We start from the raw sequence: 16,944 nt of genomic DNA, 5'->3' as shown, positions 1-16,944 counted from the left end.
TGCCTGACACCTGAAGGGCTTGCGCTGGACACCGAGTTGACGGCCTGGGCTTTTAGCTTGGAGTCCATTTGGCGGACCCAGGCGGAACGGAAGCAGAGGTTCGACCAGGTATGTTACAGTGGTGCCGTGACCCGGATGAGAATGAGGTTTTGGGGGTTGAGTGTAACTGAGGCCAGCCAGTGTGGCCGTGTCAAGTGTACGTTAGTAAACATCACTCCTTTACACCTGAAGAGCTTGCGATGGAAACTGAGCTGACAGCTTGACACTCATTCAGTGAAGCCAGGCTGTAGACCCAGGTGAAACGGAAGCAGAGGCTCGCCCACGTGGGTTACAGTGGTGCCGTGACCCGGATGAGAGATGAGTTTTAGGGGGGTGACTATACTGGAGGCCAGTATAGTTGGTAACTATATAACTATAGCCAGTATAGTTATATATGCGGCTCTGTTAAGACCTAGTAAACCTTCCTCCTTGACACCTTAAGAGCTTGCACTAGATACCGGGTTGACAGTTCGGTGCCCAGCTCACTCCTCACTTGTTCAGCGGACCCCAGGTTTGTGTTCCAGACAGAAAGGAAGCAGGAGTTTGACCAGGTTGGTTACAGTGGTGCCATGACCCAGATGAGAGTTAGGTTCAGGAGAATGAGCGTAACAAAGGCCAGCCAGTGCGTCTGTGTCAACTGTAAACCTCACTCCTTGACATCTTAAGACCTTGCTCTGAACACGGCATACATTCGGCGCACCCAGGTTCGAGTCCCAAGTGGAACGGACGCAGTGGATAGACCAGGTGGGTTACAGTGGCTTTATTTGCAGTCAAAAAAAGTGCAGACTGAGTTAGCAACGTTGTTTAGGAACTCGATTCTCGGTGTATATGGACTACTTTTTTTACACGCATATTCAGCTGTAAGATTTGGTGAACATTTTCGTAGAAAACTGAATCATACCCTCAAGGGGTAGAAAATAAACGGATGGATGGACAATATGAAAAACCACAAAATGGCCCCTAAACCTGTTGCGACACCCCCGCTTGAGACAATTGCTCACATTTTGGTGTGAGGAGTAAAAACCGAGAAGCAACTTAAAGAATTGAATATCACGGTGAAGATAGGTTTGATGTCCTGAAGTGATTGGCTCATACAAAAGCAATCAGATGAAAGCAGCGGTGAAGGAGCACTTGATGTCAGACTGCTGATTTAAGAGTGCATGTGCACGCCCTCGGAGCGACTCTGCTTCTTTGGAAGATGGTAACAAGAAAACATGAAGGCACAAACAAAAAGAAAATGTCTGCATTGACTATTTGGAGCCTTATTTACCTTGAGAAAAAACATTTTAATTTGCGGATGTTTTGCAAATGGCCCATATTGTCTCATCAACGCATGTCAAATAATCACGCACGAGCTTTGAGGTGCTGGCTTTTGAGTGGAGCATCAATCAAACGTGCACCCCTAGAACATGTCCTTCAGTCTTTAAGTGCTGTACAACGCCAGCAAAGCACAGATAAATATTCAAAAAAGCTGTAGGAGATTTTTCTCTATGCAAGAAATCCCATTTTCAAATCAATGCTCGTAGCCACGTCAAATATTCTTTATTTTGGTTGCAAATCATTCAATTCTAAACATATACACACAAAGTTGTTCGCTGAGATAATACAACATTAATGCTGATAAAATGAGCCTAACCTGATTATTATCCTTCCTGGTGAAGACAATAAGGCAGTAAATAATTGTCCAAATACATTTCACATGCTGGTACATATTTAGATATATTTCTTAAATAATCAGTCATAATAGAAAACTTAATCGTTATTAGAATATAATTGAGCTAATATTACTTTTCCAATATTACACATCTTATATAAAAGCCTATTTTTGTATGTGAAACGTTCATAATTTTTCACAAGTGTATTTATTTTTTGCTTTTCAGTATCCCTCTCTTGATTGTATTCCGAACATTAACAATAATGCTTACGGAGTAATACTAACAAAAGTAAAAACAAAAAAAAAGTACATTATTTGTGAAATTTATTTTTTTCCTGCACATTATTAGTTTATTTCCTCATGACAAGAGAATATTTGTGCATTTCCACCAGCTAAGTAAAATAGCATTATTAGCATTTACTACTGAAGCTTTGCCGAACATGGATGAATCAATTAGTACTTTATTCATCAAACATAAGCTTTAGATTTGCCTACATTGCTACAAATACTCACGCTGTTAAATCTCTATTGCAAAATGTTTGACTTCACAGTTGTTGATATTCAGTTTTACTGGCATTTGTTTTGTATCTTCTGTTCACTGAATATGAGGCAGAAGTTTGTTGCTGGGTCCGTGTCGCTGAGTTAAGTCTTACAAAATGTACAAATATAGAAGGTACCAGGCTTTACTGCGCCTACTTTTGCATTGTGGTCGTTATGACAAGGTGCTGCTTTGTTAGAATGATGTAAACAGACGCTGTTCACTATCTCCCTTTTTTCTCCATTTTAAACCATGAATAAAACAGTTAACTTTGACAATAATTACAATCCTTGCATGGAGATAATCCAGGCTGCCTTCTCAGAAGCCACCCGTTCCCTGATTGGACAGAAAAAAAAGTAAACATGAAACCTTTTTGCGAGACATACATAAGTGGTACCTCAACTTAGGAGTGTTTTGAGATAAGAGCTTTGAGGTATTGAGGCCCTGCTGGGACTTTTCCGGAGCTTTCTACTTTGTTGGCATGGTGGTCTCTACTATTGGTACGTCTTGTAATATTTTACCACAAACAACACTACCTTAATTTAAGAGTGTTTTGAAATAAGACCTGTCTATTGGCCAATTGTTATGTTCTAAGTTGCAAGCAAACATTTTAGTTACAAGCATCCTCACCATTAGTTGACATAGTCAATGTCACAGTGGACCACATAAGATCCGACCAAAACATCCGGTGTTACTCACAAGAATGACCTTTTAGCTAGAGATCGACAATACGTTGTCTTCCAACCAACGGAAGGAAGAAAGTGAGTGTAAAGGACAAGGATGAGAAGACGACGTGGATAATATTCATTGAATTACAGAGATAAATTAAAAACATGACCTTGGCGAACCGATTTGAGCGTGTCTGCAACATACTGAAGCAGAATGAGTCTATCGCCAGCCAAGAATGTTAAAATCATATCCAAACGGTGGACATTTATCCATGAAAATATGGAAAAGCTGCTGATGGTGTGTTGGATGAAGAAGCAGCTGGAAGGAGATAGCGTAGAAGTCCACTCTCCAAGGCAAATACTGTACATTATTATTACATTATTAAAAAAACCACTGTAGTTGTGAGTATTACATTCCATTGTAATGTTTTATACAGTATGTCTTATCTAAAAGTTAGTTTTTTTTTTAAGTCAAGTTATATGTTAAAATGTTGCTGTTTTGGGGGGTGCAAGCTTGTTTCAGTTCATTTCAATGGGAGACGTTGATCTGAGATACAAGTGTTTTAGACTTAGACTTAGACTTAGACAAACTTTAATGATCCACAAGGGAAATTGTTCAACACAGTAGCTCAGTTACAATGATGGAAAGTGTAAGGATGGAAAGGACAATGCACGTATAAATAGACTAATATAGCGATAAAAAATCTAACATAGTTTTGAGTTCAGAGCTCCGTCACAGAACCCAATAAGCTCGTAAGTTGAGGTACTACTGTACTTTCAAATTAATACGAATTTACAGGTTTTTATGTAGTACTTACATTTGTTACTGTAGGCTTGTGCATATCTCTTTGTTGGTAGTAAGCAGAGATGATGCAGTTCCTTCTATAACACAAACACACACATCATCAATCATCCTTGATCAATTTCAAATGTCCTCATTACACAAAATTGACTTTTTAATCGTGTTCCATAACAGTAATGTGTCCCTAAAACCTGTTTATGACGTGAGAAAAATGTATCTTCCACACTTGCTTTCTCCACTTTTGACCAGAAGACACACTCAAACGTTACCATTTTAACCATTTCCTGCATAACAGCCACTATAGAGTGCAGATACAAGACACTTGCATGTATAGAAATAATGAGACATCAAGCAACAACTAAAGAGTAATATAATTGCTAGAATTTCTGAACATTGAAATTGTGATTTGAGGAAATTGGGTTTAACATCCATGTGTCCACTAAAGTGGCCTTCATACATATATTTTTGTTGCTATATGTAGTTTTGCTGTAACTTAGTTGATTTTGTCTGCAATACCCTTTTAGCTGCAAATCAATACCTTTTTACGTTTTTAAATATGTACATTTTGTTTTAATGAGAACGTCGCAACAGCCTACCAAATCAAATTCCTTGTGTGTTAAACATACTTGGCCAATAAAGGCTGATTCTGATATTTTGTGGATATTGGTTCTGTCACGTTTCAGACAAGTCATTTTTGGAGTCAGGGGACTTAGTAACATAATGGTATTGGAATATGGGTTATACTCGTACAGCGCCTTTCTACCTTTTTTTTTTAAGGAACTCAAAGCGCTTTGACACTATTTTCACATTCACCCATTCACACATACATTCACACACTGATGGCGGGAGCTGCCATGCAAGGCGCTAACCAGGACCCATCAGGAGCAAGGGTGAAGTGTTTTGCTCAAGGACACAACGGACGTGACTAGGATGGTAGAAGGTGGGGATTGAACCAGGAACCCTCAGGTTGCTGGCACAGCCACTCTCCCAACAGCGCCACGCCGTCCCCCGAATATGTTAAAATATATAAATATTACAAAACAAACGTCACAAAATCATATTTTGTTTATTGTTTCTTTAACATACGTTCATCAGTTAAACTTCAAGCACATGTTTTCCACCTTAGTGGACATTTGTCCAACTCTGAAAAATGTATGTTTTTAAAAAATGTACTCAATTCTTTTTTTTTCAGGCGTCAGGATTAATACACTTGAACATTTTATTTATTTATTTTTTAAGTTCCTGGATACAAACTTCCTTCCTCATGGACATGGTACTGCCACTGAATCATGGCCACAAATAAGTTAAAACTATTTAAAAATTTTATTTTATTTTTTTAAATCAGGCTTTGCTACGCATCTTAAAATGACGCTCTTACAACTATCTGTCAGTCGGTTACAGACATGGGATCTGGAAGTTTGATCATCTGTTTTTTCTTCAGCAAATAGAATGATGTTGCTGTTAAAATGTGTATGTTAGCTCTGCAGTTCACATAGCTATGCTAACGTTGCTAACATTGATTTGCTCCTGTCCCATTCCTTTCCTTAATGTTACGTTTTTGTCTGTAATATTTTGCATCTATTTGATAAGTGTAAAAAAAGTGGATTAAGTTCACATAAGCACTTGTTGGAGCGACACACTTGTGCCAACACACTGTTTTATGTACTTAAGCACTTTTTAACGGTATAAATTCAATGAGACTAAACACAACCCCAAGAGAATATGTATGTAAAAAAAAACATTGAACAGTATAACACAATAATATTAATTAATACAGTGGTATACTATTGGAGCTTTATTTTCACCCAAACATAGCAATTAGTCAGTACACTGTAATATAACCTCATGTATGTATGTAGTGAAGTTAAGAAAATATTGCCCCATTTGGTATGGCATTCATGAAGTGAACACACAGTGGCTCTTACTTGCTCTGTATGCCTCCCCCTGGTGGTAACCCAGGGATGACAGTGGATGCCAGGACTGTGAGGACCGACAGCAAATCAGGCTCTTCCCCTCCGGCACACAGCTCATCATAAATCTCTGTTCAGTAGTAAATTAAACAATTCATTACATTAAATACAACACATAAAGGATTTTGGACGCTTTTGCGCTTTTTCAGCAATCTTTTTTTTTAACGGTATATCTTCTCAAGGGAAGATAATGCAAACATTAAACTCATATATACTTTAGAGTAGTCAGCGTGCAGTTTGTACCACTGAAAAAGAGTCAACACACTCACGCCATTATTGTCTAAATAGCTGGCAACAAAAGTGATTACCGAGATAATTGTGTTGTAACTCCAGTCAAGCGCGTTATACAGTCATGGTCCGGCTGCATGAGTGCTGTCAGCATTGTGGATCTGCGGTTCATTCAGCAAAACATGAATTGCTTGCACTCACTATGTTTCCATGCACTAAATTAGTCAGATTTCTCAAATAGTTCATTTTTTTGTATTTTCACACCTATGTGTGAAGTCCAGGTGTCCATGCACACACTCTAATGCAGGGGTGGGTAATTCATTTTTACCGGGGGCTGCATGAGGGCCACACCGACAATATTTCAACTAAATTTTGCTCAAATTATTTTTGATATACCGTAAGATAAATAATAATAATAATAATAATAATATTTTCATTTAACCTAACTTAACTTTATACAAAAGCAGATGGCTTTTGATGGTTTTATTTTTAACACTTTCTTACACAACACTTCCTGATGTATATTACAATGCAAAAATTTCAATTTCTGTCCCTTTATCCTGCATCCTCTTTGCTGTGAACGTAGCACGCCTGTAAGGTGATTGGCGAAGAAGGAGGAAGCGTTGCTGTTGCAGAAATAAGGAGTGAGGATAGACGTGCGTGTGGAAAGAACGAGATTAGTTGAGTTGTGTTAGTATAGGTTGCTCAATAAAAGTTGAAAAAGAGCGTCAAACTTGTTGTGCACTTCTTCTGGATGCTACAATTGGTGTCAGAAGTGGGATGAAATGCCTCCCAGTTCGCCTTGTCATCAAACCTGGGAGTCTTCATTGAGGGTGGAATTCCCCCATGTCAAGCAGAGTGCACTGTAGACGCTGCCTCTCTCCTCCCTCTCTCTCTCTCTCTCTCTGCGACGATTCACACAGACATCTGCAGTCGCTGCCGGCACCTTAAGTCCCCACTCAATGTCCTTTCCCTCCCGTTCAATCTTGACAAAGTCGCCAGGAAACATCGTGGCACGTACCTCCCGATGACGTGGACCGGACAGGGACGTACAAAGGGCCGGATGTGGCCCGCAGGCCGCAGAATGCCCAGATCTGCTCTAATGCAACTATTGGTCATACGCCATGTGCCCCCGTACACTGGGGGGCGCTTATTTCATTTTAGCGCGAAAAATGTATTGCTTTTACGGTTGACCTATCACATCCCACTAGGCATTGCGGATCCTTACAACTTGTTTTAACTGATGTCCGCTGTAATATTGATACAGAATACAAATATTACGTCTCTAATGGCTATGCTGATGTTAAATAGCAGACGGCATCAATAAATTATCTTGAATTGCGCTACAAACATGACGCTACTACCAAGAATGTATCGGGGCAGATGCACGTCCGATGCAAAGATTATTGGAAACAAAACTTTTGAATGTCTCGGTGTTTATTCAAAATTAATGCATGGACACATACTGACTGTGGGGTGTAATCACTTGTTTTGCCAGCTATTTAGCCAATGATGGCTGTGTGTTTACTTATTTTCAGTCTTTAGTGCAGAGGTGTCAAACTCATTTCAGATCAGGGGCCACATGAAGAAACATCTACTCCCAGGTGGGCCGGGCTGGTAAAATCACGGCACGATAACTTAGAAATAAAGACAACTTCAGATTGTTTTCTTTGTTTAAAAATAGAACAACCACATTCTGAAAATGTAGAAATCATAATGTTGGCTTTTTTTTACACTTCCATGTTGCGGTTAATAGTATACTATCTTTATTTGTCGTGTTATTTATACTTTCTGAATAAATTACGTGATAATGTTCATCAGTCAACTAATTGGTGTTAATTTTCAATCTATCAAGATAAAAAAATATCAAAATCAAATCACAGGATGTTATTTATGTAGTTTGCTCACTTGTAACATCTTGTGGTTTATTTTATTTTTTTACATATGCAGCATAATCTACAAAGTTACAAATAATTGCTATTGCGACATCTAGTGGACACATTTAGAACAGCAGTTTCTTTCATTCAAAAATTTTCGCTCATATTTATACTTAGCAAACTCATCCCGCGGGCCGGATAAAACCTGTTTGCGGGCCTGATTCGGCCCGCAGGCCGTACGTTTGACACCCCTGCTCTCGTGAATATATACTAGTATACAAGCTGTACATTGACTACTCTAAAATATCCAAGTTTCACTTTCGTAGTATTGTCTCTTAAGACATATTAATGTCGGTTCCTGAAATGTCACTGACGGCCGGCTTTAACTCAAATTATGTGCAAAACTTGAATACAAATGTTATTTCATGGACAGCTACCACATGGGAATTGCACTTTGAATCCGGCCATAAATACTTATTAGGGCCCAATGAGCAATGGCTGCGCAGGCCTTATTGAAATAGCTGTGTTTATCGTTATTCTCCCACTTTGATCGCATTTTTGAGGCCCTTTACATGCACCAAAGCTCACTAAATGTTGCCAGTGCGTTAAGTCTGGCAAAAAAATATATATTTTTGGGGGTCCCGAAGACAAAATGTCCAAATGGATTCTCTAGCGCCCCCTTTAAAATGAGAAAAAAATCAGCCCCTGCCACCAGACTCACGTATTGTCACTAAAAACGCTGCGTCGCATTTGAAAACAAACAGGAAGTCGGTCATCTCGGTTTCCGAAAAAACAAGGGTCGTACTTTAAAAAATGATTAAATGGTGAAAAAGACAGATACCAAACTGATGGGTGATGATAAATTGTGAAGGAATTTTGCCTTCGACATAAGATGTGGGCGTAGCATGGCGCCAAACTTTGATCTGAAGGTTTGCCACAAAACTTTGAACATTTATAATGTGGCTCCACAAATTCGGATCTTGATCATAATTGGTAGAAAAATAATGATGATTTCACCCTTAAATGCCAGATGGGTCAGTACCTATTGGTATCTAATCATGTTAGGCCGAGCCTGGCGGGGGTGAAAACTACTTCTCACCATAAACCATCAAAAAGTTATTAATTCACTTCAGATGATCAGATCTCCTTTCAAACTGATATGAGGCTTTGAGGTCGGGGTCTGATCATGACTAGACGTCGATATCAACACCAATGTCGCCACCTTGTGGTGAAAAATTGTGACGTCATAACTTTCTTCCAAATGCTCTGATCTTCCTGAAATTTTTGATGGTCGGTCGGGGCATTGGGTAGGATGTGACTGCATGCACACGGGGGTGCGAGGGCCCGTTCAACGCTGCTTGCAGCTTTAATTTGTAACTGTTTGTACTATTTGTGATATAGCAATACCACAATAGAACAGCTATTGAGAAGAGTAAAGCTAGAAATTCGCCTGTATTCCATCACCTGCTACTTTGGACTCCAGCAGATCCTCTAGCTCAGCCTCTTGGTGTAATGCCTCTGTAGACAGCTGGGGGGCGCTAGGGAAGCAAAGCAGGATGATGCTGATGTTGTCCAAGCTGCCCTGTGGTGGAAAGTAGCATCAGCATGCATGGATAAGTGCTATAAGAGGCAGACCCGACGCACGTCTAACGACTCAAGCATTAAATAGTGCCGCATCTATTTTTATTTGCACACAGCTGCAGTGGAGCAGAGGAATGTGCACGCGAAGAAGAAGAAGAAGCTCTGACATTTGAGGTTATTACGCATTTCCACACTGAAGCGTTGTTACATAACAATGACATGATGGACATGACAGTGGACCGGAGGGCATGTCCACTGTTAGTTTGTGCACACGTGGCCGATGTATATGTTCTTTCCTCTTATCCAATGAAGGACACATCAATCAATAAATTCCACATTTTGGAGGAGAGATTTTTTTCTTTGTCAATTTTGTTTTGGTTTTGCCACTTGCACTATAACAGTTAATACCCACTGTGCTATTGGACCCCCAAACTTTTTTGCACCAGGGACTGGTTTAATGTACGGTATGCATTATTTTTATGGACAGGCCTTCCTCGTGTGGCAGATAAATAAGGAAGGCGGGGTACACCCTGGACAAGGTGCCGTCTCACCGCAGGGCCAACACAGATAGACAGACAACATTCACACCAGAGGGCCAATTTAGTAATTCCAAACAGCCTATCTCCAGGTGCATGTCTTTGGAGGTGGGAGGAAGCCGGAGTACCCGGCAAGAACCCATGCAGTCACGAGGAAAACATGCAAACTCCATACAGAAAGACCCCGAGGCCAGGGATCGAACCCAGGACCTTCTTATTATGAGGTACCAGCACTAACTCAATATGGTACTTTAACTTATTTAATGGGAGCCCTAGCCTTTGTTTGCCCTTTGTAAAAAAAAAAAAAAAGCTCTCCAATGGCTTTTGTTTTTTTACTCATTTTTGCTAGCTTGTGGGCTTATAACGTATCTGATGTATCATACATGATACATCATCGTCAAGGACAAGCGCATAGATATATGATAAAACAAGTATACTTAGTTTCAACGGATTTCTATTTCTATTTTAAAAGTTATGTAATCATATTCTGTACAAAATGTCATACATAGATACACTTATGTATGCTTTTTGGCGTAGACGCATCTGTTAATGCTAACTACGTGTGCAAAAAGGCTATGTGCAATAAATAATAGCAGTACTTTAGTTTAGCAGGCCACAGAAGGCGTATCATTTTTCTTTAGCACACTCATTTGCAACAATTTTACAAACTTGCCTTTGAGCACTATAGAACTTCTCCATCTGCACATTCACTACAATGGTGACTTTATTGATACATATATACGTGTATTGACTTTATTCTCTGTCCTGTGCTGAGGTCATGCAGCAACCTACTGTTTTGTATGGGTCACCCTTAATTTAATTTGTATTATTATATCGGAGTATGTGTATTCTACGGTACTGTTTATGTCTGGTGTTGGTGATGTCTAACTTAAGTAGATCTTGTTTTTGTATACCATCAACCTGCCTGGGACTGCAGATGGAAATTAGCCTTTGGCTACAATCTGGTACATTTACATTTTATATGTTCATTAATGTGCATTGACCCGTGTAACAAAGATATAACAAATGGCGACTTCCTATCAGGATTTTATGATACATCTTTGAACAAGCTTGTTGGTGTGTCTAGTGGGACTGGCAAAAGTTAGGTCGGAGAAAATGCGGTCGTTTATATATTAATTAATGTCTCTGTGCGGCCCGGTAGAAAATGAGCCCCGGGCAGGTGGTTGGGGACCACTGACCAAATTGTTATATTACTTAACTGTGCTAGGTCCAAATTGTATTTATAGTTTCATATTATTTTATGTCCAAAGACAGACTTATGTAATGCAATATATATAACTACTTAAATACTCTAGTGGCTATTTCAGTGTCAGAGATATTTCCCAGATAGTCTTCATTTAACTCCACAGCCACAGTTGGGCAGATTGTGTCATTATATAAAATACTTAGCCCATTTAAAATTATGTAGGTCAAGTGGTGATTGGGTGGTTATGACACTCACTGAAATACTACTGGAGTGTATTAGAAGACTTTTGTGACTTTTTCATTTTTGGAGGATTTTTTTTTCATCATTTGCTATAATTATTTTACAGTTTGAAATTATATATCATGATAAAATACATTTTTACCGAGCATATTTTTATTTATTTTTAGGAGAAATTGCTTCTATTGTCTTGATAGTTTTATATTTTGAACACCCATTCAAAGAACCAAATATGGCTCCTCCACCCATTAAAGAACAAAAAGAACATAACAGGTTCTGACCTTGAAGAGACAGAGGTCAATGACCTGCGAGCAGACGTCCCTCAGGTCAGTGCACACCTGCAGACGGTTGCGTATGAAGGCGCATAAGTCCTCGTTGCCGATAGTGTCCCACACTCCGTCGCAGGCCAGCACGAGGAACTCATCAGCTGGTGATCGCTCCACGACAGACACTTCAGGCTCAGGCGAGACCATCTGCTGACTGGGAGACCGGTTTTCCGCCCCTTTGTAGCTGAAGTCGCCCAGCGCACGAGAGACGGCCAAAGAACCATTGATACGTTGGATTGACACGGAGCCTCCGGCGCTCTCGATGCGCTCTTTCTCCAGAGGGCTGTAAGGTTTGTGGTCCTCGGTGGAGAAGCAAACCTGACCTGAGCGACACAACATGGCCCTCGAGTCTCCGCAGTTGGCGAAGTAAATGTAATATGGTGAGATTAGGGCGGCCACCACCGTGGTGCCGCCTCTCTCCCAGCCTTCTCGACGAGCCACACAGTGGAGATGCTTGTCTGCTTGCAGGAAGCCCTCTGTTAGGGCCTCTTTCACTCTGTCAGGGTCATCCTCGGGTCCCAGTCCACCTGGGTGGAAAAGGACATAAATAACACCACTATAATTGGGCATAGTATTGAATTGTACTGTAATTCAAATGTATTTTCAATTTTCTTTTTTTATTCAATTTGATTATTTTTTTATGTATTTTTTTTACTCATATTTTTGTTTAAAATATACATTTAAATATATATTTTGTTTAATTAATGAAAAAATATACAGTAAAATGAAGAAATAGTAAATAATAATAGTATATATAGTAAATAGTAAATTTTGTTAATGTAGTATGTCATGATCCGTCACTACAGATCATGTCAGTTGATGGTTTATTGTTTATGTGTGCCAGTGCTCCGAAGCCTCTCTTAGTTACGTTTCCTGTTGCTAAGAGCATTGAGTATTTTCCACACTTGGTTTTGTTTCTTGATTAGTGGTTCCACCTGCTACCGCCCTAATTATGTCCTTTTTTAAACCCATGTCACCGCTTCAACTCGACCTCCAGCCCAGCCGCCTGCTGCTGGGTCTGCAGAAGTCCCCAGCGTTGCATCCAGTCCTGCAGCCTCTGCAACTTCCAGCTTTCCTGCCGCACAAGCGCCCGTCTGCCGCACAAGCGCCCGTCCGCTTGCTGCGGATGCGCCAGCACTCTGCCACCTTGTCCATGGATGCCCCCCCCTTCTCGTCGGCCATGCATGTGGCCAACTAATGGACGCTCCCCGCCCTATCAGTAGCGACCCCAGGACTTGGCTGTGAGACTTTGGCTGCTAAGATTCTGGTGCCGCTCACATCCGCCTTCTTGTCGGCCAAAGACCTGGCCAGTGCGTGGACACCCACCTTGCCAGCTGCAGTGGCGTTCGACTCGCCGCCACCTGACTTGTCCCCGGTGGCTTCGGGAACACTTAGTGTGGTGACCCGCTGCCAATTCCTCCATCCTCCCTCCCAAGACTTTTGACTTGTTTTTTTGTTGAATTCTGCCCGGCAACAGGTGGGGGTGCCAAAAAGAAGCAACTGTTTAAGTTTTGAATTCAGTTGTTATGTATCGAGCAGAATACTGCTGCCCTCAGGTGCTGGGCCAAAGCATGAATGTAGCTAGCACAACTTCACATAGCTGACTTGGAGCCAAATCTACTCAAATCCCACAAAACACATGCTAAATAGAGTGTGCAAACGATAAAATTGCACCTTCTGTTCGTAGGCGTGATGCAGGTAATACTATATATAATATACTAAGACTGCAAGCGCAGTTGAAAACAAGTTTATAAGTGGTGTGGACCGCCTTATTTATATCGGCTGTCACCATGGAGACTGTCATTTCCCTCGACATCCATGGCTTCATGCTTTTAACCAATGTCATTTTGCTATTTTGTGGAGCATGCAGCACACAACTATAATAATTAACATCTTTTCTTGGCAATATATAAGCTCCTCCAGCGTTATCCACAATGGAACCGACTTTTTAACACGGAAAAGATGCGATCAGCGAGACGCAGGCACTTACTGCGATGGTGCGCTGGAATGATCCAGACACAAAAAATGCAGTGTTGCAAGAGGTTTTCTTTTCTACATAAGATATATTCTGATTTGTTTTGGTATATTCCAGTTCCAAAACAGCCCTTAAGTCATCCAGCAGATAAAAAATGGAATTGCTGGATAGACAATGTGTCTCTATTATTTTCATTTTCTGACAGCCCAAATATTTAGACACACGCACAAAAGATTCTCTCTCTTCATTGTCTGTCATTGATGGAGATGTGATGTTTGTGAACAAATCAACTCTTTTGAACGCTTCTTTTAAGTTAGCGATGAGAACCAATTTGCAATTGCGAGCCGTTCATTTGGGAGCCGTATTTTTATGCATGTGCAGATGCAGCGTCAGCAATCTCGTGTGTGTGCCACGTGCCAAAGGAACCTTAACAGAATGTGGATTTGCTTTTTTGGTTCATGGTTTTGATGGGAATATGTAAAGTTGTTTAAGCGTACACAAACCAGATGGGGTAGTAAAATCTTGTGTGGCCATTTTTATTTGTATGTCCTGATTTTTATTCTAGTTGTATTTATACTTTGTATTCTATTCTGACATGTTTGAATACACGCAAACCTTGAGTAGATCAGGCCTTATGTTTTGCTTCTTCAGATGCAAACTTTCTGAAAATGACTCAACTTTGCCCCCACTGGTTGCAGCCAAGTAGTGCACTCCATTTTGACAAAGTTGCTTTATGATAAATAAATGATAAATGGGTTGTACTTGTATAGCGCTTTTCTACCTTCAAGGTACTCAAAGCGCTTTGACACTACTTCCACATTTACCTATTAAGACAAGAATAATCAATTCCGCACAAACCACATTATTAATAGTAATAATAATAATAGGGCTGTCAAATTATTGTTTTTTTTAAATTAGGTTAATACAATTTTGGAATTTTAATTAATCACGATTATTCACAGATGATTACTAGCTTCAATAATTAAAATTTGCTTAAGAAAAGACCCCAATATTTGTAGACAAATGCAATTTTGTTGTCAGAATGTCAGCCAGAAATGTTTTTAAAAGTTTTACTTGAAGGTATGCCATTTATTTGCCCAAAACTTGGTAACAGTTTTATCTAAAGTTCTTTCAGGCTGTATTTTGGAGTGAAATTTGCTGTGAGTGAAATTTGTCCTCACTCATTTTTGTTTGCTCTGATCACCGACCATATAGCGGTTAGTGTAAACGAGCTTGTACGGTCAAAATAAATTGCATTAATAATTCAAATGTGTTCCTGATTGATGCGATAATTTTTGACAGCCCAAAGTAATAATAATTATAACAAGAATAATAAATTAACCGTGTATTTTATCAATGCAATACATGTTTTAGTTACATTCACAAATTATTAGCCCACACTAAGCTAGGTGGTATCCTGTCATTTTTGAAAATACAAAAACTCCTCTTAGGAACACAAACCACTGCAAACTACAACTGCAATAATCAGACAATAATCAATTTAATGGCTCCATGCTGGGTGACATAAGGGGCTAAATAGAACACATTAAATTGATGCGTTTTGGTTTCTACCGGCGTTTTTTTGTAATGTTCGTTTTTTTAAATCATGTATTAATAACATATCTCCTATATGAAAAAGACTTCTCGAAGTACGCATTTTTTTCCATCTCGATCGAGCACAGTAAGTGCAGCCTCTCTTCCTTGAGCGCACCTTCAGCGCTGAAAAAAAAAGTAGCTTCCGTTGTAGATGCACTTTGGACCGTGTCTAAAATGCCATTAAAAGTGGTAGATGTCTCCTGCACGTTTAAAGAAAAAGCAAGGCCAGCAACACTTGTGTCCTTATAATTTTAATATAAACTGCACAGGCGCTACCAAACACAGACCGGTTTTGACAAGGTCATCGTCAGTGTGCTTTGTCGAAACCGAAACCATTTTCTTTAAGTACACTTTTTGCCGTGCACCTCTTTATTTTTGTTTTATTAAGTTTTTTGGAGAGTGCGTGTTTTTCCTGTATTTTGTCTCCTGCATGTTTGAAACCATAGTAAAACGCCACATGAATGTGCTGTAAATGATCGAGTGTCTCCGTGGTGATGCCCCGTATAATACACGCAAAATCTTCATTTAAATAAGGCGGTCTGCAACACTTTTCAATTGTACACACAGTCTTAGTAGATCACATACCCACTAATAGTACACACAATTTTATAGATTGCACATGCTGTTTCGCACGTGGTATTAGGATCTTAGTAAATCAGGCCCTATCTGTATTAAAGGTGTACCGTACCTAATGCAATGGTAAGTGCGTATGCATGTGCTAGTATATATACTGTATGTATATATATATATGTCACCTGTAGCCAGGATGTGACCCAGAAGATGCTGAGAGCAGTGCTGAGCCACTGTGCTGCCCGCATGGCCGTCGAACACGGCAAAGAAACTCCAGTCGGCCAGCTCTCCCCCCAGCTGAGGTAAACAGTTGTGGTAGTCCTCCATGTTGGCCCTCCATCCTTGCATGCTCCCCAGGGCGTAGGTGAGACCCCAGCGGGCACAGCCCTCCTCAGTCAGCTTGTCCAGCACCGGCCGGTCCAGATAAGGGCTGGGGATGACCTCCTCCTTCTCCCCCTCCCTGGGCGGCTCCCCGTCTGCTGCTCCTCCTCGGCTCCCCTTGAAGAAGGAGCTGACCCTCTTCTCGGTCTCCTTCACCAGCTGCCGCATGAATGCAGGCATCTCCACGCTTCCCTTCCTGGACGTCCTCATGCTTCTCATCCACCGCTGTTGTGTTTTCAGCTCTTCTAACGAGACCAGCTGCTTCTGGCGGGCCTGCGTGTGTCTCGCCCTCTCAGAGCATGGCCGCCTCGTGTGATGGATATTCTCCGTGCTGGCTCATCTCCTTCCTCGTCTCTCTGGAGATGTCACTGAGAGGCGCTCTCTCCTCCAGTCATCCTTACTCTCCTCTGCGCCTCTGCTAGGATTTCACCTTTTCCTCAGCCTTTTTTCCTCATTTTTTTGCACCAGTCTGCCTGCCTGCCTCTTTGCCTTGTTATGTTTCCCCATCCCGCTCTGAGATTGGACAGCTATTTATGTGCACCAATCCCCGACGGCCTCACGCTGTCATATTCAGCTCAGCCTCTCTCGCTGCCTTCCTGTGTGCAACTGCGGACCCTCCCAGGTCTCTGGTAATCTCAACCTTTGATCAGGCTGGATTATAGGATCCTGGCACGGTGGATTATGGGACGAGCGGCCATTTAGCTCAGTGTGTGTGTGTGTGTGTGAGAGAGAGAGAGAGAGAGGGAGGGAGGTGGCAAA

The 16,944-nt window shown here is 40.8% G+C and overlaps 1 protein-coding gene across 1 annotated transcript; it reads right to left on the bottom strand.

The window, feature by feature from the left end:
* Positions 1 to 815: 815 nt before the first annotated feature.
* Positions 816 to 16,796, bottom strand: ppm1nb (protein phosphatase, Mg2+/Mn2+ dependent, 1Nb (putative)). Its single transcript, XM_061962164.2, has 6 exons — positions 15,990 to 16,796; positions 11,619 to 12,190; positions 9,241 to 9,358; positions 5,627 to 5,741; positions 3,718 to 3,781; positions 816 to 2,567 (listed from the first exon to the last, which is right to left on the bottom strand). Exons 1-6 carry the CDS (start codon positions 16,402 to 16,404, stop codon positions 2,550 to 2,552), a joined length of 1,302 nt encoding a protein of 433 aa, XP_061818148.1. The 5' UTR covers positions 16,405 to 16,796; the 3' UTR covers positions 816 to 2,549.
* Positions 16,797 to 16,944: the final 148 nt, after the last annotated feature.

This window comes from Nerophis lumbriciformis, linkage group LG09 (assembly GCF_033978685.3).
Source record: "Nerophis lumbriciformis linkage group LG09, RoL_Nlum_v2.1, whole genome shotgun sequence".
Taxonomy (NCBI): domain Eukaryota; kingdom Metazoa; phylum Chordata; class Actinopteri; order Syngnathiformes; family Syngnathidae; genus Nerophis; species Nerophis lumbriciformis.
The sequence above is the reverse complement of the archived record's forward strand: the minus strand, read 5'-3'. Positions and strand labels throughout refer to the sequence as shown.

Excerpts from the sequence above, each read along its gene's own strand:
- ppm1nb (XM_061962164.2), bottom strand. The coding sequence starts at position 16,404 with ATGAGAAGCATGAGGACGTCCAGGAAGGGAAGCGTGGAGATGCCTGCA. Across the intron at positions 5,742-9,240 it reads GCTGGAGTCCAAAGTAGCAG|AGATTTATGATGAGCTGTGT; the intron begins GTGATGGAATAC and ends ACTACTGAACAG. Across the intron at positions 3,782-5,626 it reads GGGGGAGGCATACAGAGCAA|AAGGAACTGCATCATCTCTG; the intron begins GTAAGAGCCACT and ends TTTGTGTTATAG.